General features: G+C 45.5%; 1 protein-coding gene across 1 annotated transcript; it reads right to left on the minus strand.

The window, feature by feature from the left end:
* Window positions 1–6,128: 6,128 nt before the first annotated feature.
* On the minus strand, window positions 6,129–20,631 carry LOC118223363 (sodium/potassium-transporting ATPase subunit alpha-1). Its single transcript, XM_035409787.1, has 22 exons — window positions 20,475–20,631; window positions 18,203–18,310; window positions 17,807–17,866; window positions 15,970–16,173; window positions 15,768–15,881; window positions 14,837–14,971; window positions 14,625–14,742; window positions 14,034–14,302; window positions 13,169–13,477; window positions 12,921–13,055; window positions 12,506–12,698; window positions 11,506–11,681; window positions 11,267–11,403; window positions 9,771–9,921; window positions 9,215–9,383; window positions 8,965–9,119; window positions 8,630–8,753; window positions 8,344–8,489; window positions 8,099–8,229; window positions 7,600–7,701; window positions 7,099–7,190; window positions 6,129–6,284 (listed from the first exon to the last, which is right to left on the minus strand). Exons 1-22 carry the CDS (start codon window positions 20,484–20,486, stop codon window positions 6,256–6,258), a joined length of 3,069 nt encoding a protein of 1,022 aa, XP_035265678.1. The 5' UTR covers window positions 20,487–20,631; the 3' UTR covers window positions 6,129–6,255.
* Between the last annotated feature and the right edge of the window lie 3,398 nt (window positions 20,632–24,029).

Genomic DNA, 24,029 nt, shown 5'->3' on the forward strand with positions numbered 1-24,029 from the left:
TCAGTGAGGGTGGGGGCGGGGGGAGACGCTCTGTCAGTGAGGGTGGGGGGCGGGGGAGAGGGGGAGACGCTCTGTCAGTGAGGGTGGGGGGCGGGGGGAGACGCTCTGTCAGTGAGGTTGGGGGGCGGGGGAGACGCTCTGTCAGTGAGGGTGGGGGGCGGGGGGAGACGCTCTGTCAGTGAGGGTGGGGGGCGGGGGAGACGCTCTGTCAGTGAGGGTGGGGGGAGACACTCTGTCAGTGAGGGTGGGGGCAGGGGGAGACGCTCTGTCAGTGAGGGTGGGGGGAGACACTCTGTCAGTGTGGGTGGGGGCAGGGGGAGACACTCTGTCAGTGAGGGTGGGGGCAGGGGGAGACACTGTCAGTGAGGGTGGGGGGCGGGGGAGACGCTCTGTCAGTGAGGGTGGGGGGAGACACTCTGTCAGTGAGGGTGGGGGGCAGGGGGAGACGCTCTGTCAGTGAGGGTGGGGGGAGACACTCTGTCAGTGAGGGTGGGGGGCAGGGGGAGACGCTCTGTCAGTGAGGTTGGGGGGCGGGGGAGACGCTCTGTCAGTGTGGGTGGGGGCGGGGGAGACGCTCTGTCAGTGAGGGTGGGGGGAGACACTCTGTCAGTGAGGGTGGGGGGCAGGGGGAGACGCTCTGTCAGTGAGGGTGGGGGGAGACACTCTGTCAGTGAGGGTGGGGGGCGGGGGGGGGGAGACGCTCTGTCAGTGAGGGTGGGGGGAGACACTCTGTCAGTGAGGGTGGGGGGGAGACACTCTGTCAGTGTGTGTGGGGGCAGGGGGAGACACTCTGTCAGTGTGGGTGGGGGCAGGGGGAGACACTCTGTCAGTGAGGGTGGGGGCAGGGGGAGACGCAGAAGGAGTCTCCACCTGTGGGACTGCATGCAAACCCAAACACAGCAGCTGAGCTCACTCAGGCACTGAGAAAATACTGCAGTACAAACGCAGCAGCCCCCGCCCTGCCCAATCCCCCCCCCCCCCCCCCCGCCCCCCTCCACCACCCACCGCCAGCCTCCCCCCAACCCTCCCCCTCAGCCGAAGGAGGGGATGTTTTAGTATCAGAAAGGATGTGCTGGTTGCAGTCAAAGGAGCCAATCTGTGACTCTGCACTGATCTCTTCAGCCCAAAGTGCCTACACACCAATACCCTGAGCACAGCCAACGCGCGATCAACGCCCCATGCAGTGTGCCTGCGGGAAATGTAAAATGGGCGGGGCTGGTCCCTCTGTTTACTGCGCTAGCTCTTGTGAAATGAGTGCTTCAGATCCAGATAGCTTTCAGGAGCCTGGTATAGGTTTGGTAAGCCCAGCATTGCACAGTGACTCTCGGCAGATCCACATTATTCTTTTAAAGAATCATGCACTAAAGAACCATACATTTTGCTCCATAAACCACAAAAATAAAAAAATAAAAACGTTTTTGTGGAACCATACATTTTGCTCCATGAACCACAATTTTTTTTTTTTTTAATACACCGCTTAAAACATTTTTAAACCATTGTGGAAACTCAATGTGCGTGTTTCATTTAGCAGAGAATGAGTCAGGAGACCTGTGCTGGCACTGGGGAAGGGACTAGCTGTGTGTCTTGACTTCCTGGATTAATCTTATTGGCTCTGAACGACCATAACACACAGTGAATGGGTCAGTAGAACCACGTGAGTTTTGTTAAGTAGGAGAAGTTGTTGCCAGATTTAAATTACCGTTGAGAATATACTGTACGAAGCAACATATGCTTCATTTCATCATTTCCTGATCATTAACTTCATATCATTTCAGCATATTAAAAACTTGAAACGCTGTACAAAAGGAGCAAATCTTCCCTGTGGCAGTGACCCAAACCTGGTTAGGAACTTCTAAAGTCTCTTTAGTCCTCCAAAGGAAAGGAGGACTAAAGAGACTTTACTAGTTCCTAACCAGGTTTGGGAAGGACTACCACAGATTAGACCAGTCTCCAAACCTCTTCAGGCCTTCATATTCCATAACAGCTATGTTCTGAAGTTAGCCAGACCCACCAAGAGTCTTTGGCACTAAAATCACAGGGATTCTAACATGTATTTCAATTATTATCCTTCAGGGGTCCTCGTAGGAGTGAAACCATATAGTCAAGTTACTAATTATTTAATTGATTTATTTTTTGTGACATTCGTGAAAATAATTATTTGACCAAATACGGGGAGAGTGAAAGGAAGGGAATTTAACATGCATGGAATGTTAGTTACGGAATATCAATTGCACACATTCACTTTCAATGAATGATTGAAACATTATTGGCCCAGTGCACTGCAAACAGCTCATTTAATTAATCTACTTGAAATTTAACAATCAATCATACAAAGAATATAACAGTAGACCAATAATTAAAATCAAATGAACATTATATACAGTCTGAGTTCTGCACTGAGGGGGAATGGTCTGTTAGCAGGGGAAAAGACATGTCATTCAGGATTTAACAGATGTGTTTTAAAGTGCAGATACCTCTCTGTAAAAAGGTGGGGCTGGTTATATCTTACGTATCATATTTGTTCTTCATGGATATTCCATCACAGATTAAATGGAAGTTTTCCTTGCTGATGCACAGTTTCGTCCAATCATGAAAAAAGTTTACTTCCTGTTGGTAGAGAACTGAAACGCATGGGAACAGGCAAGTACAGACACACTGGGCTCCCTGCAGGCAAGTACAGACACACTGGGCTCCCTACAGGCAAGTACAGATACACTGGGCTGCCTACAGGAAAGTACAGATACACTGGGCTGCCTACAGGAAAGTACAGACATACTGGGCTCCCTACAGGCAAGTACAGATACACTGGGCTCCCAACAGCTAAGTACTCTTATAAAGTACATATGATTCCTATTGAACACATATGCAATATGTCAGAGTTGAAATAACCCTGGACCTTTTAACTTGCGTAGGCCACAGCAGATGCTCTGACCTTTTCATGTGATTGAGCGGGTTGTGTACATTTACTTACTATTTCTGAGATTTTCTGCATATCTCTTAAGCAGCTGCCAATCCAAACCTCCTGCATACCTGTCCCAGAGCCCAGCTACCTGCTGTGACAGGCAGGCTGACCTTCTCAGGTTTACCTTCGTTCTTTGTGTTAGTTCATTTACTTCCTCCTCAGGCCAATGCTCGATTAGCTTGGTTGCTGCTGATGTGCACCTGATCCCTGCTCTGACTGATGATGTATTGAAGGAAAGTTAGATTCTAAAACTGCTTGACTTCGTCGAGCCAAAGCCTAAATATTAACTTCATTAAGAAGAGCTGCTGCCAGTTTAATAAAGTGAGTTACAGCAAGTCATACTTCTCTGGATTATTCTGGATTATGTATTTTTGTTTGCCAACACACAGAGTCTGTTTTCCAGAGCCGATCTGTCCTGTTTGTTTGCCAGACCGACAGGTGTGCATTCCTGGCATGGCTTCTTCAGCCAATGTGGACAGCAAACCCGGGGGGGGGGGCACAGGTGTTTAGGTTTTTGTCACCACTTGCTGAAGAGATGTCTTCCTGCTAATTCAGCATGAAATCTGAAATGTGACTCATAGTTATTTTACTCTCCTCTGTCCAGAGGGCTCCTGGAGTCTCCTAGACCCACAATCCTCTTCAGTACCCCTAACCTAACCCTAACCCCGTTCAGTACCTCACCTCTATTACCGCCTCTACCCCTAACCTAACCCTAACCCCGTTCAGTACCTCACCTCTATTATCGCCTCTACCCCTAACCTAACCCTAACCCCGTTCAGTACCTCACCTCTATTATCGCCTGTACCCCTAACCTAACCCTAACCCTGTTCATTACCTCACCTCTATTATCGCCTCTACCCCTAACCTAACCCTAACCCCGTCCAGTACCTCATCTTTATTATCGTCTCTACCCCTAACCTAACCCTAACCCCGTTCAGTACCTCACCTCTATTATCGCCTCTACCCTTAACCCTAACCTCATTCAGTACCTCACCTCTATTATCGCCTCTACCCCTAACCAACCCTAACCCTAACCCCGTTCAGTACCTCACCTCTATTATCGCCTCTACCCCTAACCTACCCCTAACCCCGTTCAGTACCTCACCTCTATTATCGCCTCTACCCCTAACCAACCCTAACCCTAACCCCGTTCAGTACCTCACCTCTATTATCGCCTCTACCCTTAACCTACCCCTAACCTCGTTCAGTACCTCACCTCTATTATCGCCTCTACCCCTAACCTACCCCTAACCCCGTTCAGTACCTCACCTCTATTATCGCCTCTACCCTTAACCCTAACCTCGTTCAGTACCTCACCTCTATTATCGCCTCTACCCCTAACCTAACCCTAACCCTAACCCCGTTCAGTACCTCACCTCTATTATCGCCTCTACCCCTTGGGATTCCAGATCCGCCAGTGGCAACATGCCGTTTGGAATGTGAATCTAAATCTGGAAGCGATTGGGGAAAATATTTTTTTCTCATATTCTACTAATTTGGTACTCCAGTTAATGCATTTAATGGGTCCACAGGGTCTGTTTTATCTTGTTAAGCAATCAGTTGTGATGATGGAATTCGTGATAGGCATTCTCTGGGTGTGTTGGGCAATGTTATTTCTGAGGGTTTATTGCAAAAGTGCTTTCCTATTTACGTGTGGTTGTGGCCATGCTATTTTAGCCTGTTACAGCTCTGTTACGGTGGACAGTCATTAGTATTTAATGAATATGGTATCTCCACATGAAAATATGTTTATATTTTGGTTGTGTTATAGTCAGTGTTTATATTTACACTGATTTAAAATAGTCGTGTTTGTATTCACTGTGTTGTAGTTCACTTGGAATATTATAATCCATTAAATAGATATAAAATAAATTCAGAGGTTAATGGCAAAGCTACACATAACCAGTTGCATTGTATCCTTCTCTTAGGCTAACCCTAACCCTTCTCTTAGCTCACGCATTTGCACACTGGCGCTTCACTGAAGTAAATCAGGTGGAGTAGCTCGCTCAAGAGTATGGCCCCGCCCGGGACTGAGCGTGTCACCCCTCCAGGAGCTAGCCTGTTACCTTCCGGTTATAGTCATTTCCTTATTGCGATTGCCACATTCATTTTGTCGAAAGTTTGTATGCAGTGATTCATTTGTGAATATTCATAATGCACAGTTCTTTTCACAAGGCCACTAAGTGACTCTTAGCAATACACAAGTTAGCAAGGGAGTCGCTTCAGAGAGCAGCCCAGCCGGCCAATCGGAAGCAGAGATCCTTTTCTTCTATAGCACACCTTTCCTCCCTCTTCATAACCACAACACAGATCACTGTTTCCTTGGGCTGAAAATTCCAGCTTTTTAAATTCATTCATTCCAACAGTCCCTGGTTTATGTATTTCTGTCCCCTTTGTTTGGGAATTGGAAACGAGGTCACTCAAACTAGCACAAACAAGCCAACTGTAAGAGAACATCACAGCTCTCTCTCACGCAAGGATGCGGCGTCCAAACCACTCACGTGAAGGAATGACAACACAGCAAGAGACAGCACTGCCACAGACAGCACTGCTACAGACCGCACTGCTGCAGAACACAGACAGCACTGCTACAGACCGCACTGCAGCAGAACACAGACAGCACTGCTACAGACTGCACTGCTGCAGAACATAGACAGCACTGCTACAGACCGCACTGCTGCAGAACACAGACAGCACTGCTACAGACCACACTGCTGCAGAACACAGACAGCACTGCTACAGACCACAGACAGCACTGCCACAGGACAGCACTGCTACAGATCGCACTGCTGCAGAACACAGACAGCACTGCTACAGGCCACAGACCTCACTGCTACAGACCACAGACAACACCTCTATAGACCGCACTGCTACAGACAGCACTGCTACAAACCACAGACAGCACCTCTATAGACCGCACTGCCACAGACAGCACTTCTATAGACCACAGACAGCATTGCTACAGACAGCACCTCTACAGACCACAGACCACAATGCTACAGACCACACTGCTACAGACCACTGACGGCACTGCTACAGGCTACAGACAGCACCTCTACAGACCACAGACCGCACTGCTACAGACAGCACTGCTTCAGACCATAGACCACACTGCTACAGACTGAGTTACCTGAATACTGAGTGAAAAAAAGACTGGACACCAAAATCAAACCCAGCAGACCATTTATTTAAAATCACACTAATAAAAACGTGCATAAAGAACCCAAGGGCTTGCAGGTTAAATCTCCAGGCAGCAAGACAACCATGCAAATGTGTGATGCAGGCAGTACTCTTCAGTAGTATGTCTCTCGTTCCACCCAACCTGTAATGGAGGGAAAAATTAAGGTTTCAGGAAACACATTCACTACCTTTCTGATCCATAAGAAAATCTCCACAGTACTTTCAGTACTAATTAGCTGAACAGAAAGCCATATATAGTCTGACTTACATACCCTGTCTGCTACAGTCTAATTTAAAACACCAGGCATGGAGAATCAGTTCAGTTTTTAGACTACAGTCTTCTGGGCAGCCAATGTCTGCTAACCATTACACAAAAATGAACATAGAAACATATGGAAGCGAAAAAATTAAATTTTAAAATAGATAATGAAATAACTGAATATCTATTAATTGTTTTATGCCTCTTTTATTTATTTCACAGTGTTTATATTGTTTCCTAAGGTCACCATTGTGTGTGTGTGTGTGTGTGTTTGTGTGTGCGTGTGTGTGCGTGTGTATTAGTGTGTGTGTGTGCGTGTGTGTATGTGTGTGTGCATGTTCGTGTGTGTGTGTGTGTGTGTGTGTGTGTGCAGTAAGCAGGCCACAGGCTTACTTTGGGAAGAGAACGCTCCAGAGACTGTGTGCAGATTCTGTGCTACGTGGTTTTGCCAGTGTGGCACTGATCTCTATGGTAAATTAATTTCCTAAGGCGCTATTCTCTCTAGATATGGATCAGCTGTGCCAAAGGTCTCTATGGTACATGGATCACTCTATATGTTGCTGATCTCTGTGGTATGGTTGTTGTACCACTCTCAACAGAAAATGAATTGACCAAAGTAGTAGACATGGTAAACGGGGTGAGTCAAAGTAAAGGGATGATTTAAAAATGCATATAAGTATGGGGAGAAGCATCTTACCATCTGGATTGCGCCGTAGGATGAATCTTCGGGCTTCATCATACAGGAAGATGAGAAGTGAATAGGGGAAGGCACAGAACCACCAAGAGGGCCTAAAAACCAGACATTTATTCAGCCAGCAAGCAAACATTTAAAAAATACAAACATGGTTGAGTAGAGTGTCGTGAAAGGCTGATAAATGAACAATTATGGCATCCATCAGGAATTCAAAGAATAACTATTTAAATTTAAAATGAAATTTAAAAAATAACAATTTAAATTTAGAAGTGACTACAAACACTCCCTGCATTTAAGAAAGAAGGTGTGTCGAAGTGTCCCTGAGCAAGACACCTAACCCCTAATTGCTCTGGTGAATGTGAGGCATCAATTGTAAAGCGCTTTGGATAAAAGCGCTATATAAATGCAGTCCATTTACCAAGAATCAGCTAGAACACATATGCAGGTGGATTTGAGGTTCTCCTAAATTCGTAATGGCTGGTAAGGAGGGACAGGAGAACTCACTTGAGGGGGTACATCCTGAGGGCCACGTCCATTCCCGGACAGTAGGACAGGAAGGCCGCCAGGGCCGTCTCTTCAAACAGCCCAAAGATGAGGATTTTATTCCTGAGGAGGACAGAAATACACTCATTTTATCTTCATGTTAATCTCCGAACACGCATCATTTTCCAAGTCTGAGGTAAACATACAGGAAAACGTAGCACACATTCAAGAGTTCTCTCATGGTGCTAAACTGAAATTACTTAATATCAACACAGAAATGAAAATTTGGTGCTTCAAAATACATGGTCCAAATGAATCATGAAATCTGTTAGGTGTCATGATGGTGTAGTTCTGAAGATTATATCCATATCTTCAGTGTTTTGTGAATAAGCAGACACCTGTCCCTTACTGTGCTATTATTCCCCATGTTACATAGAGATGGAGTCTGTTACGCCATTCCGGGCCTATCAGAGACAGACATGCTGGTGTTGATGAAGGAAATCTTGCTTGCCCTACTTACTTCATGCCCTGTTGAATGATGGAGTTCCTCCTGGTTTTGCAGATGATTAAATCAGCCCACTGCACGATCACTATACTGGCGAAGAAGGATGTGTGGCAGGTGTATTCCACAATCTTTCTCTGCTCATAGGTCTGAGATACAGGAGAGAGAAAGAGAGAGAAGGTTTAGTTTTTCATTTAATGTTGACTCTGCTCACTGTCATATATTTCATTGTCTCTCAGAGGTCCCTGGCGTTGAGTACTGACCCACTGCTGGCCGTAGCTGTCCTCCAGGTCGTTGACATACTTGTCGTCCCATTTGACACGGATTCCCAGCAGTGTGGAGGGTAGGAACCCGTTCTCAGCAAGGATGACAAAGTAGGTGAAGAACCCTGCAGTGGCTTGCATCATACCTGGGGAGAAGGAGAACAGAGGTGAGCTCAGAGACCTCCATCAAACTCTACTCTGCGCCACACATATATCCACCCTTGCACTCTTAACATCTGTTCCATAAGGAGAAGTGCTGACTCAATTAGGAAGCCTTGATTCTTACCTATCTGACCGTAGGCGATGCTGATTAGCCTCTCATTCACCAGCTTGTCCGTTTTGGGGTTTCTGGGCTGTCTCTTCATGATGTCACTCTCAGCAGCTTCATAAGCCAGAGAAATAGCAGGAACCTGGCAGATTATAAGAGGAGTCCAGTGTTAGCAATCTAACCACATCTTGAGTGAATGAAAGACATCACCAGCAGAAAGGTCAGCACTCCTACCATCAGGGCTGTAACTACCATTGAGGACAATGAGGTCATGTCTTTGGTATTTTATTTTGCAATTAATTTAGGAGTCTCTTGACCTCTATTTTTTAGGCCCCAGTTACAGTCCTGCCTACCATGTCAGTGCCCAAGTCGATACAGAGGATGGTGACTGTGCCCAAGGGCAGGGGGATGTTGGCAATGATGAAGAGGAGGAAGGGGGAGATCTCAGGAATGTTGCTGGTCAGGGTGTAGGCAATGGACTTCTTCAGGTTGTCGAAGATCAGACGACCTGGGAAGAACAATCGGAGCATGAACAGAGGCCTGTGATTGAGGCTCCTGAGGGATCAGCTGTGATGGAGTGGAAACCTCGATAGATCCCTCTACCTTCTTCCACTCCTGTCACGATTGAGGCAAAGTTGTCGTCCAGGAGGATCATGTCAGCGGCCTGCTTGGAGACATCAGATCCAGCGATGCCCATAGCAACACCGATGTCCGCCTTCTTCAGAGCGGGGGAGTCGTTTACACCATCCCCTGTCACTGCCACTATGGCACCCTTAGTTTAAAGACACACAGAATCCTGTCAGACGTCCTGCGGTAAGCTCAGACCACAGCTTTCAGGACTGCTCCACAATCATGCAGTCAACCAGCGACTGAGTTTAAAGACACACAAGAGGTTGTCATAATGCCTGCTGTTAGCTTTTCAAATCAGATTGGATTCAAATTTTTAACAAGCCATTGCAACATTCACTTCTAGAACATGCTTCTTTTTTTTTTTGGAAAACACTTTCTCAGAATGACTTAAAATAGTCTAAGAATTACAGAGGTGATCTTCACTACAAAGTAATTTCAGGCTTTCATTTAAAATTATGATGATGACGATGATGATGATGATGATGATGATGATGATTATTATTATTATTATTATTATTATTATTATTACCTGTCTCTGGCAGCCCTCGACAATGATGAGCTTCTGCTGGGGCGAGGTTCTGGCGAAGACAATCTCAGTGTGGTGCTTTAGAATGTCATCCAGCTGTTCTGGGGTCAGGTCCTTCAGTTCTCCACCATGGACCACGCAAGCTTTGGCATCTCTGCAGAGGATGAAACATAAATCCTTGCTCTATACACTCACTTGGATGCAGCCGACCTGTATACAGCCAAACTCATCATACTTATAAAAATGGCTGATAGCCAGACAGGTCACATGCCTAATCCTTGGCAAAGTCCATCTACCCTTACATTGATCTCACAGGAATGGTAGAAGTATTAGGGAATGCCCTGACATGGGCTGTCATTTTTTCCACCTAAGTTTAGCTGGTACCTAAGAGGATTTGGTTTATACTAACCTAGCAAGTGCACTTAATGGTACCTCCTAAGGATATATTGTTCACTTCATTGTAAATCATGTTTAATACTCTTGCATTTCTCATTGTCACATGCTGTACCTCTGATGTTCAACCCTAGGGGGAGTGCCAACAACAGTCACTATACAGCCATCGAGCTCAGAGAAATGAATACGTGATCCGAAGCCTGTGAAGCTAGTTTAGGGAGACAACTCGAGAAGTGTGCCAAATCACCATCAGGTGTCATGATGCTTACGTCTTAATGGGAAGGCTATTTAAATCACCAGGCTCACCTGCTATGCCTCGTTGTCCGTGTGTGCTGCTGCTGCGGCTTTGCCTGTTATTGGTCACTCCCTGTTATCATTTTGGCTGGTTTATGCAAACAGGGAGTGATAAGAGGCCAAGCCCTGGCGCCAAAGTTGCAGTCATATTAACCCTAATAAATATTGCTTAATTCAAATTTTGGAGTTGTCAGACTAATATGGTGAAATGGTGTCCTCTTTTTAAACTCATTTGAGAGCATGTCTTTTTGTCTCTGATTTTGGATTGTGCCCTGCCTTGATTTTAACTGTCCACTACGGTTCAGATTTAGATTTTTGAACTGTTTTGAACTCTTGAGTCATGACTAACTGGAGCAATCATTTCTGCAAATCAAAGGGATACTGACCACTGGTTTGATTTCCCTTTCTGCTCTGTTTTCCTCTAACAGCCTCTCTGGGTTGCTCACTTGGGACATCCCATGTACTTCTTTCTCCATGTGTATGTTTCTATTGGACCATATGTCTTACTAGAGAAAGAACATTCTGCCCAGGGCTCACTTAATACCAGGGGGTGACCTCATTAACTGGGATGTTCCTACCTGGGGTGACCTCATTAACTGGGATGTTCATACCTGGGGTGACCTCATTAACTGGGATGTTCATACCTGGGGTTGACTTGATTAACTGGGATGTTCATACCTGGGGTTGACTTCATTAATTGGGATGTTCATACCTGGGGTGACCTCATTAACTGGGATATTTATACCTGGGGTGACCTCATTAACTGAGATGTTCATACCTGGGGTTGACTTGATTAACTGGGATGTTCATACCTGGGGTTGACTTCATTAATTGGGATGTTCAGACGAGCAGCAATGTCTTCCACAGTCTCGTTGCCCTCAGAGATGATACCCACACCCTTAGCGATGGCCTTGGCAGTGATTGGATGATCACCAGTTACCATGATAACCTGAAATAAGGAAAGGGAAAGTCGGCGGTCTTGTTTATGGTGTTGAACATGGCTCCAGTTTGACAGTAATGAGTGACGGAGAGGAGAAGGCGAGAGACGCACCTTAATTCCGGCGCTCCTGCACTTCCCCACGGCGTCAGGCACAGCGGCTCGGGGCGGGTCGATCATGGACATGAGGCCGATGAAGCACAGATTCTCGGTGGGGAAGTTGACCTCCTCGGTGTCAAACTGGAAACCCTCAGCGAACTGGTCATCAGGGAGGAAGTAGTGACAAAATCCTGCACAGTAGAATCAAGAGAAGGTCATGATACGCAGAAATTAATGGTTTTTTCACATAAGCCCTAAAACACTGATTGAGGAGACTCTACAAAATTACTTTCATACAAAATTCTGTAACATCTATTTAGTTTTTTTATGTTTTTTGGGATTTTTCAGCTTTATTGGACAGAACAGTGTAGAGAGACAGGAAGAACTAGGAGGAGAGAGAGGGAGAGACGTGTGACAAAGGTCAGATTTGAACCGCCGACGTCATGGCTCGCATTGAGCTCTACGGGCTGTGTCACGAGAGGCCCCAACATCTACTTCTTTAATTGAATAATTACTTGAAAATTCTGTTTTCATTACAGCTAAGCACTACTTGTTCTGTTACTGTACATGTAAGACAAAATACTGCAGTTTCTTCTACATTTTTCAAGATGTCAACAGTCTGGAATGCCTCCACATTCCAAGTATGGCATTTTTATTTAAGTCCTTTCTTCACTCAAAATCAAGAATTGAATTAGCTTCATACAATGTGGATGGTCATCAGGTGAAATATTTTTGCTGGGGTACCATGAGAGCATCGTTTCCCAGCCATACTGAATTCTTTGGCCCAGATTTGGAATAAAGCTTCATGAACTTTGTACAATCTTCATAAATGTGTCAGTATTTCGCGTTAGATGGAGCATAAGCAGTCATATTTAAATACAATACAGCAAATATAAGAGTAATGCGTTTTAAATGGCAATGACTGATCAATTTAAAATGATTTAAGGTTGAACCTATGAACCAAAGTGCCTCAAGGACCAGAACTGAATTTTTGCATTGTGGGCGCTTGCCGTACCCAGTACTCTCTCTCCCAGGCCACCCAGCTCCACATAAGCGTTCTGGAAGGCGTCCTTCATCTCATCATCGAGGGGCTGTTCTTTGCCGTGGATCATAATAGTGGAACAGCGATCCAGGATCCTCTCAGGAGCACCTTTCATCACCAGGAGGTGCTTAGACTCTTCGGAGTTGGCGTTCTTATGGATAGAAAGCTACAAGAAAGGAAATAGCTATCAGCAAAGAGACTATCAAAACCAATTTCCAAAAAATAATTTCTGCTGACTTGTTCCCTTAAAGGGAGGGGGATATAGGGAAATATAACCTTCATTAAAGTAGAAAGTCCCCTGAGTATAATCATATTTGCTGTCGTGCAGGGTGGCAGGTGAGGTCTGTGGTTCCACCGCTGCAGCTGACCTGCGCTGTCACACACTTACCTGGTACTTGTTGGTGGAGTTAAAGGGGATTTCTGCGATCTTGACATGCTTGTCTCTCATGTCGTTCACAGAGCCACAGCAGAGCTCGATACACTTCAGCAGGGCCGACTCAGAGGCGTCTCCAGCAACGTCTCTCTGTGAAGGAGAAAAGAAGAAGGAGCCATAAGCTCGAGAGCCTGTCCGTTACCTGCACCTCCATGCAGGGGTGATTACGAATAGGACTGGGGATCAGAATGGGTCCGGCAAACCTTCAGGATGGGCACGTTGCTCTGCTCAGCCAGGAAGACGGCTCGGTTGCACAGGCCGGCGATTCGAGCCAGAGCCGCCCAGGTGGCAGAGCTCCTGTCGAAGGAGGTTCCGCTCTGGTTCTCGGTGGTGTCGGCCTCGTGGATCTGGTTGTCGAACCACATGTGGGCCACGGTCATGCGGTTCTGGGTCAGGGTGCCAGTTTTATCGGAGCAGATGGTGGAGGTGGAGCCCAGGGTCTCCACGGCCTCCAGGTTCTTCACCAGGCAGTTCTTCTTGGCCATGCGCTTGGCAGTCAGGGTCAGGCACACCTGAGAAAGGGGAGCAGGTGAGACGACTCCAATCCACAGCAGCATCCACACCCCTCCAAGAAGGTTCGCGATGTCTTACTTCATAATTAGACTAAATTAACAGGCCGCTTTTACTAGTATTTCATCACATGAAGTCTGCTACGTTCTCTGCATCACATTATGAATGAACTGAAGCGAAAAGACAACAGTTGCCTGTTTATGACCTTTTGCCTGGAATTCGCTCAGCAACTGACAACATTATGTGGTTTATTGGAGTCATGCCCTTCTTTAACAATAGTAATTCTTCTACATTAATACATTCGTTATATTCAGGAAGTCGAGCTGCATTGTGATCTTCCACTCTGCTTCTGCTGTAGCTGCAGGACTCTCTGCCTTCATGTGTCTTAGTGATTTATTCTGTGCTTGGGAAATGAACTTCTGCGCTTTTGTGCTTCCATGATAGGGAAACACCAGGGCTGCTATCCTTGAAATCACATGGTTTTACACTTTCTTGGTGTGGACACACAAAAGTGAAAACACAGCCGAAAGAAATCCTTGCAGATTCCCAAATACTCACAGTCACAGTGGCCAGGAGACCCTCGGGCACATTAGCAACAATGATTCCAATGAGGAAGATGACGGCTTCTAGCCAGGCATATCCCAGGATGAGGGAGAGGATGAAGAAAGACACGCCCAGGAAGACGGCCACGCCCGTGATGATGTGGATGAAGTGCTCGATCTCGATGGAGATGGGCGTGCGTCCCACTTCCAAGCTGGAGGCCAGGGTAGCAATGCGTCCCATCACCGTGCGGTCACCAGTGTTGATCACAACACCACGGGCAGTGCCTAGCAGGAGGTACACACAGCATGCGGAATGAAAAAGACCTGATTTGCCGTTTCTCAGCCAATAAATTAGACCACAGAGTTTTTTCTTTCGATTTCTCCTCATGGAAAATATATTTAGTTTATATTTTAAATAGTCGCACATTTGGAAAATACTTACCAGATATAAAATATTTTTGGCTGCACTTTTTTAAAAAGCATTTTCTCGAAATCTAAAAAAAAAACCCTCCGTTTTTTTAGATTGCAGATATAATTAGGCACTTCCTGGTGTGTAGGAAGTCTTCTATAAACCTGTCACTTGGTACTCCTATGAGTTCCGCTTTACCTTCGACACAGTTAGTGGAGAAGAAGGCGATGTTCCTGGTCTCCAGTGGGTTTTCATTGGAGAAATCGGGAGAGCGAGTCTGAGGCTCAGATTCTCCAGTCAGGGAGGAGTTGTCCACCTGAGTGACAGACAGAAAGCACAGTAAGGTCCAGACTGTCCATGGGGCTCTGCTGAAGGGCTGGGGCCTTTAGAGAGGAGCTTTGGGGTCTCACCTTACAGCCCTGAGCAGAAACGACGCGCAAGTCAGCGGGGATCCTGTCTCCTCCCTTCACCTCCACCAGATCTCCCGCCACCACCTCCTCTGCATTGATGCACTTCTTCTCACCGTCACGGATCACCAGGGCTTGCTGGCAGAGGCAGCAGACAACAGCAAAACCACATGTTCAGCAAAAACACGCTCTGTAGACGGATCCTCTGTAGATGCAATTGTGCACCTGGGGGGTAGTTAGTGTTTGTGTACTGGGTCGGGGTGCCCTCCAACTACCATGGACACAATGCATGGATGGTGGATGGTGCTGATGGACTGCACCCAACCGAAGCTGGTGGCCTTCACTTGAGCTCACGTATTTAGGGCCCCAAGGGTTCTGAAGAGATCTTTTCAAGATGAAGAGCGATGTTACATTTGGTCAAATGATGTTTTGCTGATTCAGAAGTATTAAAAGGAACAGAGCATGTAAACGCTGTGGACTGTGGGGACCATGATTAATGGTACCTAAATGTCGTGATCTTTCGCCAGGTATTGTTAATTTAATGAAATTGAGTTCAGTATAGCATTCTTGCCAAAATAACCATTAGAATGCATTACAGTAAATAAAGAATGTTACTTAGAAACAGTGAATGCTTGATTTATGCGTGCATGAGTCAAAGAGAAATGTAACCAAACAAACAAAAAGTAAAAAATAAATTTTTATGAGAGGGATATTAATGACATTGAACTAGGCTGGTTATAGATCAAGCAATGCCCACACTGAGCATTTTGTGGAATGCCATGAGTATACAGTATAAATACATATAGGTCCTTGTATATGTAAATGCACCTTAAAGAATTATTCTTTAGTTGAGGAAAATTCACAAAATAAAAATGACGAAACAAAAACAATGAATTCCATAATTACGACCAAAGATATGTTTGCATTTCCATACCTGAGGGACAAGGTTCTTGAAGGAGTCCATGATCCTGGAGCTCTTGGCTTCTTGGTAGTAGGAGAAGCAGCCAGTGATGATGACAACAGCAGAAAGCACCACCCCCAGGTACAGCTGCAAACAGGTGAGTGCAGGTAACACGTTACTAACATGTACAAAGAAGACAGCAAGGAGACGGCCTCTCATCCATATATTTTCTCACGTTATCATTGGCTGGCTCATCTTCTGACGCAGCCTGGATGCCATAGGCCAGGAAGCAGAGGATGGCCCCGATCCACAGGAGCATGGAGAACCCGCCGAAAAGCTGCCTGCAGAACTTCACCCACTCTGGGGTGGTGGGGGGAGGGGTCAGGGCGTTGGGTCCATCCCGGGCCAGGATCTCCGCTGCACGAGAGGAGGTCAACCCCTAAAACAGGAAGACGAGACCTTACTTCCTATCAAATGCTTATGATTATAACTCTGGTGACATTGCAATCAGCAGCCATGTTGTGATAAGCGATGGTGGCATGTCTCTGACTCTTAACCCCTGCAGGATACTGAGCTACAAACAGGGGAAGCTGAGAATTCCACCTCAATTTCAAAATCATCCTCAACCTTTCATTTTCTTTAGATTGACACATATGATTTAGAGTTCGAATAAAACAGTTCTGCCTTTGTACAGAACACATTGATTCATTTCTGTTTGAAAAGAAAAAAAAACAGATGTTTTCTAGAAAATCATTTTACAATCTCATTCCTTAACCTAGATGTATCTAATAAATTATTTCACATAGTAATCTGATGTCTCTGTTACTGTAACTGAAAGAAAAGCCCCATGGGAAGAGCATGCCCATCACCCTCAGGCCGAGGGAGATTTCAGAATGAGTGGGATGCGTCACATGCTCCACCAGGAGTGTGACATACACCCTACTGTGCCCATGTTTTAGCTGTATTTAGGCGAGACTTCTAGAACCCTTAAAGCCAGCATATCTGAATAAGAGAAGTATTAGGACCCAGGGCAAGGGGACCCCTGTTACTCCATCATGGAGGCCCATCATGATGTCTCCTCTTGGAGATCTTTCGGGGGAGATCTTTTGGTGTTGGACATGTTTCACTATTTGGAACATGTGCACGCTCCAAAGAGAGGGGATGATGTTAAAAAGATTTTATTGCAAGGGAATACTTTCTAGATTCACAAATTAAATGGCTTATTGCCTTCTGTAAAGGATATTGATTGCAATATAAAACCTTTCCTGCAATAAAACGAAATCATTTTGGATTTGTTTCTTTACGGAATTAATCCATTGCGTACTTGTACAAGTATGACTTTTTATGCTATACTCGTCATATGTATTCATGTCACAGTGGACTAAAATATTCTTTTTCTGATGTGCAGTTTCCCTGTTCTGTCCTTTCTTCAAACCTGTTCCAAGTCCTTGCTTTGGCTCAGGAGGACCAGCTGGTCAGGTGACTCATAGAACCATATATGGGCATGAACTCATATGCCTCCTAGACGGGCTGATGATCCGCTTGGACAGAAGCATTGTGAGACAGTACAGGTGCGCATGGAGCAGTTCAGAGTGTGGAAGTGTCCTTTTTCCTTTCTATCATGCGCTTCTCATTATTAACTAGATGTGCTGCTGGTTTGTTACTGTATGAAGTTAACTCTGCCACAAGTGGCAGATCCTTGTTAGAATTTGCCAGGGAAAGCAGGTTTAAATTTTCATACAGTCGGTGCGTTCTCAGCAAGTTGCCGGTTAACTTCCACTCCTGAATCCTCTGTGCTTCCCTGCCACGCTCAGAGGGAGGCCTTGTGAGGCCTTTTTGTACATGGAGAAGGACTTTTATAAAATCTGCCACTTTGTTTAGATTAAGAATGCTAGAAAAGTTTACTGGACTTGTATCTAGCCTGAAGAGAACAAAATCTCAGCTTGGATCTTTATAGCACTGGAGAATCTGGAGAAATGTGTTTAGATCCACTGTGGCTGTTTAGAGGTTTAGATCTGCTCTGAAACACTGAGGCTTGTCCTGTTTAGACCTTTCTCTGATTGCACACTTACCCGGGTCAGATCGGTGCCATATTTTCGGTGAAGTTCATCCAGGGTCAGCTTATGATCATCCTAAAAAAAAGATTTCAAAGGAGTTTTAAAGATATGGAATTCTCTTCTCTTACAAATGCTCTTACAGGACACATTAGTATCCCTCTATTCATAAAAAATAATTTAAAAAACATATCTTACATATTTTCTGGGGCTTTTAAATGGTTTAGCCTTCTACCAAATAAGAATATTCTGGTTGAAACACCCTGAATTTGGAGTGGTTCGGCCCACTATAAGACAGTGCCCAGCCCAGCACACATAAGATCACTGTTCCTCAGAGATACATGCCTGCATCAGTGGACCAAATGTCACCTCAGTAACCCCTTGTGCTTCTCTCTAAACACATGCTCTACTCACCAGGTCCACCTCTTTCTTCAGGTCATCCATGTCTTTTTTCTTCTTGTCTCTTTTCTTCTTCCTTCCCCCCTCGGAAGTCGCTGCCAGCTCATACTGGTCGTGCCCCGTCTGTGAGAGAAACACAGAAGATTTAAAATGGAGGACGACGTGTTCACCTGCCAGGGACCCGCCGGCTGATTCCCGTGAACGTACGGAAGCCTAAACTGCAGCATGTGCGGAAAAAAACCAGCGTGGATATCTGTACCGCGATAAAGATCTCCACAGCGATAAACAACAGCGCCAGGTCTGAAGAAGCCCTCTCGCGACCGAAAGGTGTGTTTCCTGCACAGACTCTAAATCAGGTCTTTACTGGCCTGTATCACACTGGGCTGGCCAGCCTGGTTACTCCCAAGGTTTCTTCCCCTTTTTTATTACCTCAATTTCTCGCTATTTGTGGGTTCAGACCCAGTTTTTGCCCAATTATTTTTAGCATTTCTACTGCAAGGTGTCTTTGAGACAATGTCTGTGTAAAAAGCTTTATACAAATAAGTTGAATTGAACTCAACGGTGAGAACACTGAATGAAAAATAAGAATGGTAAACAAACAGAAACTCAGCATTTAAGAAGCATTTTAAACAGATTCAATACAGTCTGATTCTCAGTCCTGATAGAGGAGTAAACTCCAGCTCATTCTGTGAGCTTATTCTGCGAGCTCTTTATTCTGAACTCTCTATTAAATATAAGCACAGTTTGCTTGTCTGGATCTTAACCTGCACATGGATCTTAATCTTAGTCTTTTTCTTATTCTTGTTTCAGCTTCTTTCAAACTTATTTTATTGTTTTATAGTGCCAGTAAACGCAATCATGGAAGATAGCAGTTTCATGAATGAGTTTAAACATCGCTCGCTTCCTCTCCTTGGCTCGATGTCTTTAGGAGAAACCCGGTGTTTCCCTGTCAGCATAAAAGTGTTCAGCATCTGTCCTGCCCCCTGTGCCACATTCAGGTGCTTTGAACACTTTAAACTATAATGCATGTCTCACACACTTCCTCTGTCTTATAATAAGGACAATTAACTCATGTGTGCATCAACACAATTCATACAGCCTCCCTGATCACCTGTACTGCCTGCCTCCCTGATCACCTGTACTGCCTCCCTGATCACCTGTACTGCCTCCCTGATTACCTGTACTGCCTCCCTGATCACCTGTACTGCCTCCCTGATCACCTGCACTGCCTCCCTGATCACCTGCACTGCCTCCCTGATCACCTGCACTGCTTCCCTGATCACCTGTACTGCCTCCCTGATCACTTGTACTGCCTCCCTGATTACCCTGATTACCTGTACAGCCTCCCTGAACACCTGCGATTCTGCTCACTAATGCGCAGCTGTAAAGCCACAGTGGACTGCCGTCTGCGCATCACAATACTGGCCTGGACCCCCGCATGTCCAGCTGCTCTTATTGCACTTCTCTGATTGGTGCGTTTCTGTTTGATCTTTACAGCCCTGTCACTTCTTCCACACAAGCAGTTTTATTGCAGCAACATCGTGTCTATTGTGCTGACTTTCAACAGCACTGAGGAACCTGTGGACACGTATAACAACCCAGCTAGGGCCCAAGACAGATCAGCTCTGTCAGATCAGCCCTTTCTGTTTCACGATAAGCTTCCATATACATAAAATCATTAATAATAATAATAATAATAATAATAATAATAATAATAATAATAATATTATTATTATTATATTAGCACTGTTGTTATCAGACCACCGCCCATTTCACACAGGACATACTGGCCATACTCAGTCAGAATTAGCCCTTATCACTGAACTGTAAATTAAATGAATGTCTAACTTAAATCTCCAAACTCACTTTCTTCATGAAATGTGTTCACAAAGAAAGAAAAGTTCATTTTAACGTTGGGAAAGTTAAAGAAAATGTTGGATATATCTAGGCTGCTTCTGAAAGGCAGACAGATTCGCCTGAGGGAGTCTGCCTGTTTAAAACAGGATAGTTAAGTTATGGTAATGTAGTATTAAAAGCACTAATAGCTTATTTTGGTTGTTAGCACAGTTGACATTGTGGGGTTACACAGTAGAGATCATTAGAGGTCAAATCTAAGATGAAACCCTGTCTAAAAAAACTGACTCACTTCTGTGCTGACGCAAAATTTCAGTTATAAAATACAAAGTTTTAAATTACTTTTTACAACTTTTAAATCTGAGCTACAAACAAATAAAAACCCGGCGACGCGTTTAAAAATACAAACAGAGAGAAAAAGAGGCAGACTCACTCCTCGTCCCATTGTGGCTGGCTTGGTGCTACAGTCCCCTTAAATGTTTGAGTCCAAAGGTCTGAATCCAGAGCAGTGCTGTATGAGCCCGGCTGTTCCTGCACTCCAGCGAGCCGGAGCAGTCCTGAGCCCCCGCTCCACATGCCCTTAAATACTCTCTGCCTCAACCTTCACCCGGGGGTGGAGCCTTCGTTGAGGTGGGTGGAGCCTCGCGCAGTGTAAAACTTAATTTATTAATTTATTCAACCTTCATTCCGCCAGGTAGGTCAGCTCAAAACCAGTCTTCCTTTTCAGTGAAGCCCAAAGAAAAGGCCCTCTGTGCAAACACTTCGATAAGAAGAGATATAAAGCTGTGTGTGTGTGTGAGTGTGCCTGTGTGTGTGAGTGTGCCTGCGTGTGTGCGTGTGTGTGTGTGTGTGCCTGTGTGTCAAAGATGTGTGTGTGAGTGTGCCTGTGTGTGTGCCTATGTGTGTGTGTTTGTGTGTGTGTTTGTGAGTGTGCCTGCGTGTGTGCGTGTGTGTGTGTGTGCCTGTGTGTCAAAGATGTGTGTGTGAGTGTGCCTGTGTGTGTGTGTGCCTATGTGTGTGTGTTTGTGTGTGCGTGTGTGTGCCTGTGCGTGTGCATGTGCGTGTGCGTGTGCCTGTGTGTGTGTGATGCATTAAATTTAACAGTAAAATTAAGCTATTTTAATGAAACATAGTGCCAAATTCACCTGTCCAATGCTTTCAGGGGTACCTAGAGGATCGTTGCAAATGTACATTAACAGTTTGGCACATTGTTCAAGTCCATATGACACCATTTACCTCGGTTATCTATATGTGAGAAGTCATATGACCTTGAGAGGAAAGACAAAAATTGTACATTGTAATCCCTGGGAGAAAAAGATCTCACCAGGTTGGTAATAATATACTTTATACTATTTAACACATGTTGACCAAGATTTATACAAAGCCTTTGTGCATATGTCAGATTAGGTTTAAAACACTATAAAACTACACACAAAGCAAATTAGTCGTCTTTTGGCTCAGACCCAAAACACTGTCCTCTGGTGGGTGGGGGAGGGAGGGAGAGGGAGGGGGGCAAGGGGAGGAGATTTGTTTTGTGTGTTGTGAAAACTCTGAATTGTTTGTTGTTCGTCAGTGTTAGAACAATGGATTGTATCTGCTAGACAGAGGCCACAATGACAGTGACCTTCACACCGAGTCATAGACTCACTAATACACACCGAGTCATAGACTCACTAATACACACCGAGTCAAAGATTCACTAATACACACCGAGTCATCGACTCACTAATACACACCGAGTCATCGACTCACTAATACACACCGAGTCATAGACTCACTAATACACACCGAGTCATCGACTCACTAATACACAGAGAGTCATAGATTCACTAATACACACCGAGTCATAGACTCACTAATACACACCGAGTCAAAGATTCACTAATACACACCGAGTCATAGACTCACTAATACACACCGAGTCAAAGATTCACTAATACACACCGAGTCATAGACTCACTAATACACACCGAGTCAAAGATTCACTAATACACACCAAGTCATAGACTCACTAATACACACCGAGTCAAAGATTCACTAATACACACCGAGTCATAGACTCACTAATACACACCTAGTCATAGACTCACTAATACACACCTAGTCATGGACTCATTAATATAAACGGAGTCATCGACTCACTAATACACAGAGAGTCATAGATTCACTAATACACACCGAGTCATAGACTCACCAATACACACCGAGTCATAGACTCATTAATACACACCGAGTCAAAGATTCACTAATACACACCGAGTCTCAAACTCACTAATGCACACCTAGTCATGGACTCACTAATACACACCTAGTCACAGACTCACTAATACGGACAGACGGAGTGTAGCACAGTGGGTAAGGAACTGGGCTTGTAACCAAAAGGTCGCAGGTTCGATTCCCGAGTAAGGACACTGCCGTTGTACCCTTGAGCAAGGTACTTAACCGGAATTGCTTCAGTATATATCCAGCTATATAAATGGATACAATGTAAAATGCTATGTAAAGTTGTGTAAGTCGCTCTGGATAAGAGCGTCTGCTAAATGCCTGTAATGTAATGTAATGTAATACAAACACACAGTCACAGAGACTCACTAATACACACCAAGTCACAGAGACTCACTAATACACACCAAGTCACAGACTTACTAATACACACCTAGTCACAGACTCACTAATACACACAGAGTCACAGAGACTCACTAATACACACCAAGTCACAGACTCACTAATACACACAGAGTCACAGAGACTCACTAATACACAGAAAGTCACAGAGACTCACTAATACACAGAAAGTCACAGAGACTCGCTGATGTACACAGAGAGTAACAGACACCCAGTGACACAGTGATTCACCGAAATTCACAAAAACTCAGTGATTCACACAGAGACTCATAGAGACACAGTGATTCACCAAAATTCACAGAGACTCAGTGATTCGTACAGAGTCACAGAGACACAGTAACAGAGAGACACAGTTGCAGACACAGCCAGAGCGGGGCTTGGACTGACACTCTCATACTATTTATTTTCAGGTTTGTTATGAAAGCTTCAGGCCGCTTAAACATTCCAGACGGAGCGAGTTTCTCGTGCCCAAGCGCCCATCCGGACTGAGGGTGACTTTGCCGAGTTATACTTTAATACCAACCATCAAAAGCCTGCATAACCTTCAGCATTCATTAACTTCTTACCTCCAACTGAGGAACTGGAGGACATGGCTAACCGGGCACTATCCCTAACCCTGACTCTCCCCTGCGTGTGACTAGAGGACACAGTTAACCGTAACTCTCCCCTGCGCGTGACCAGAGGACACAGTTAACCGTAACTCTCCCCTGCGTGTGACCAGAGGACACAGTTAACCGTAACTCTCCCCTGCGCGTGACCAGAGGACACAGTTAACCGTAACTCTCCCCTGCGTGTGACTAGAGGACACAGTTAACCGTAACTCTCCCCTGCGTGTGACCAGAGGACACAGTTAACCGTAACTCTCCCCTGCGTGTGACCAGAGGACACAGTTAACCCTAACTCTCCCCTGCATGTGACCAGAGGACACAGTTAACCGTAACTCTCCCCTGCGTGTGACCAGAGGACACAGTTAACCGTAACTCTCCCCTGCGTGTGACCAGAGGACACAGTTAACCGTAACTCTCCCCTGCGTGTGACTAGAGGACACAGTTAACCGTAACTCTCCCCTGCGTGTGTGACCGGCTGCGTGCTGAGAGAAGCTCACTGAGAGAACGAGCGCTTCAGGTGTGTGAACCGCGAATACCTGCGCGTCGGGACAGACAGACAGGAAGTCTGTACCTGAGGACCTGAGAACCAGAGCATTCCTGTGGGCAACATCCTGCCGCTATTAACGGAGATAAGGCACGCCGCGGGCGAGCCAGGCCCTGGACTTCGGTCACGGGACCGCTCGCTCAAACACGCCAGCTCGTCACACGCCCGCAAACGCCAACCTTTGCTCCTCTGTTGCACCAACCAAAGCCAT

Source organism: Anguilla anguilla, chromosome 3 (genome assembly GCF_013347855.1).
Source record: "Anguilla anguilla isolate fAngAng1 chromosome 3, fAngAng1.pri, whole genome shotgun sequence".
In the NCBI taxonomy this organism is placed as follows: domain Eukaryota; kingdom Metazoa; phylum Chordata; class Actinopteri; order Anguilliformes; family Anguillidae; genus Anguilla; species Anguilla anguilla.

Coding starts and splice junctions, on each gene's coding strand:
- LOC118223363 (XM_035409787.1), bottom strand. Junction 9,120..9,214: donor CGTGACAGGAGTGGAAGAAG/GTAGAGGGATCT, acceptor TGTTCTTCCCAG/GTCGTCTGATCTTCGACAAC. Junction 8,754..8,964: donor TCGACTTGGGCACTGACATG/GTAGGCAGGACT, acceptor ATAATCTGCCAG/GTTCCTGCTATTTCTCTGGC.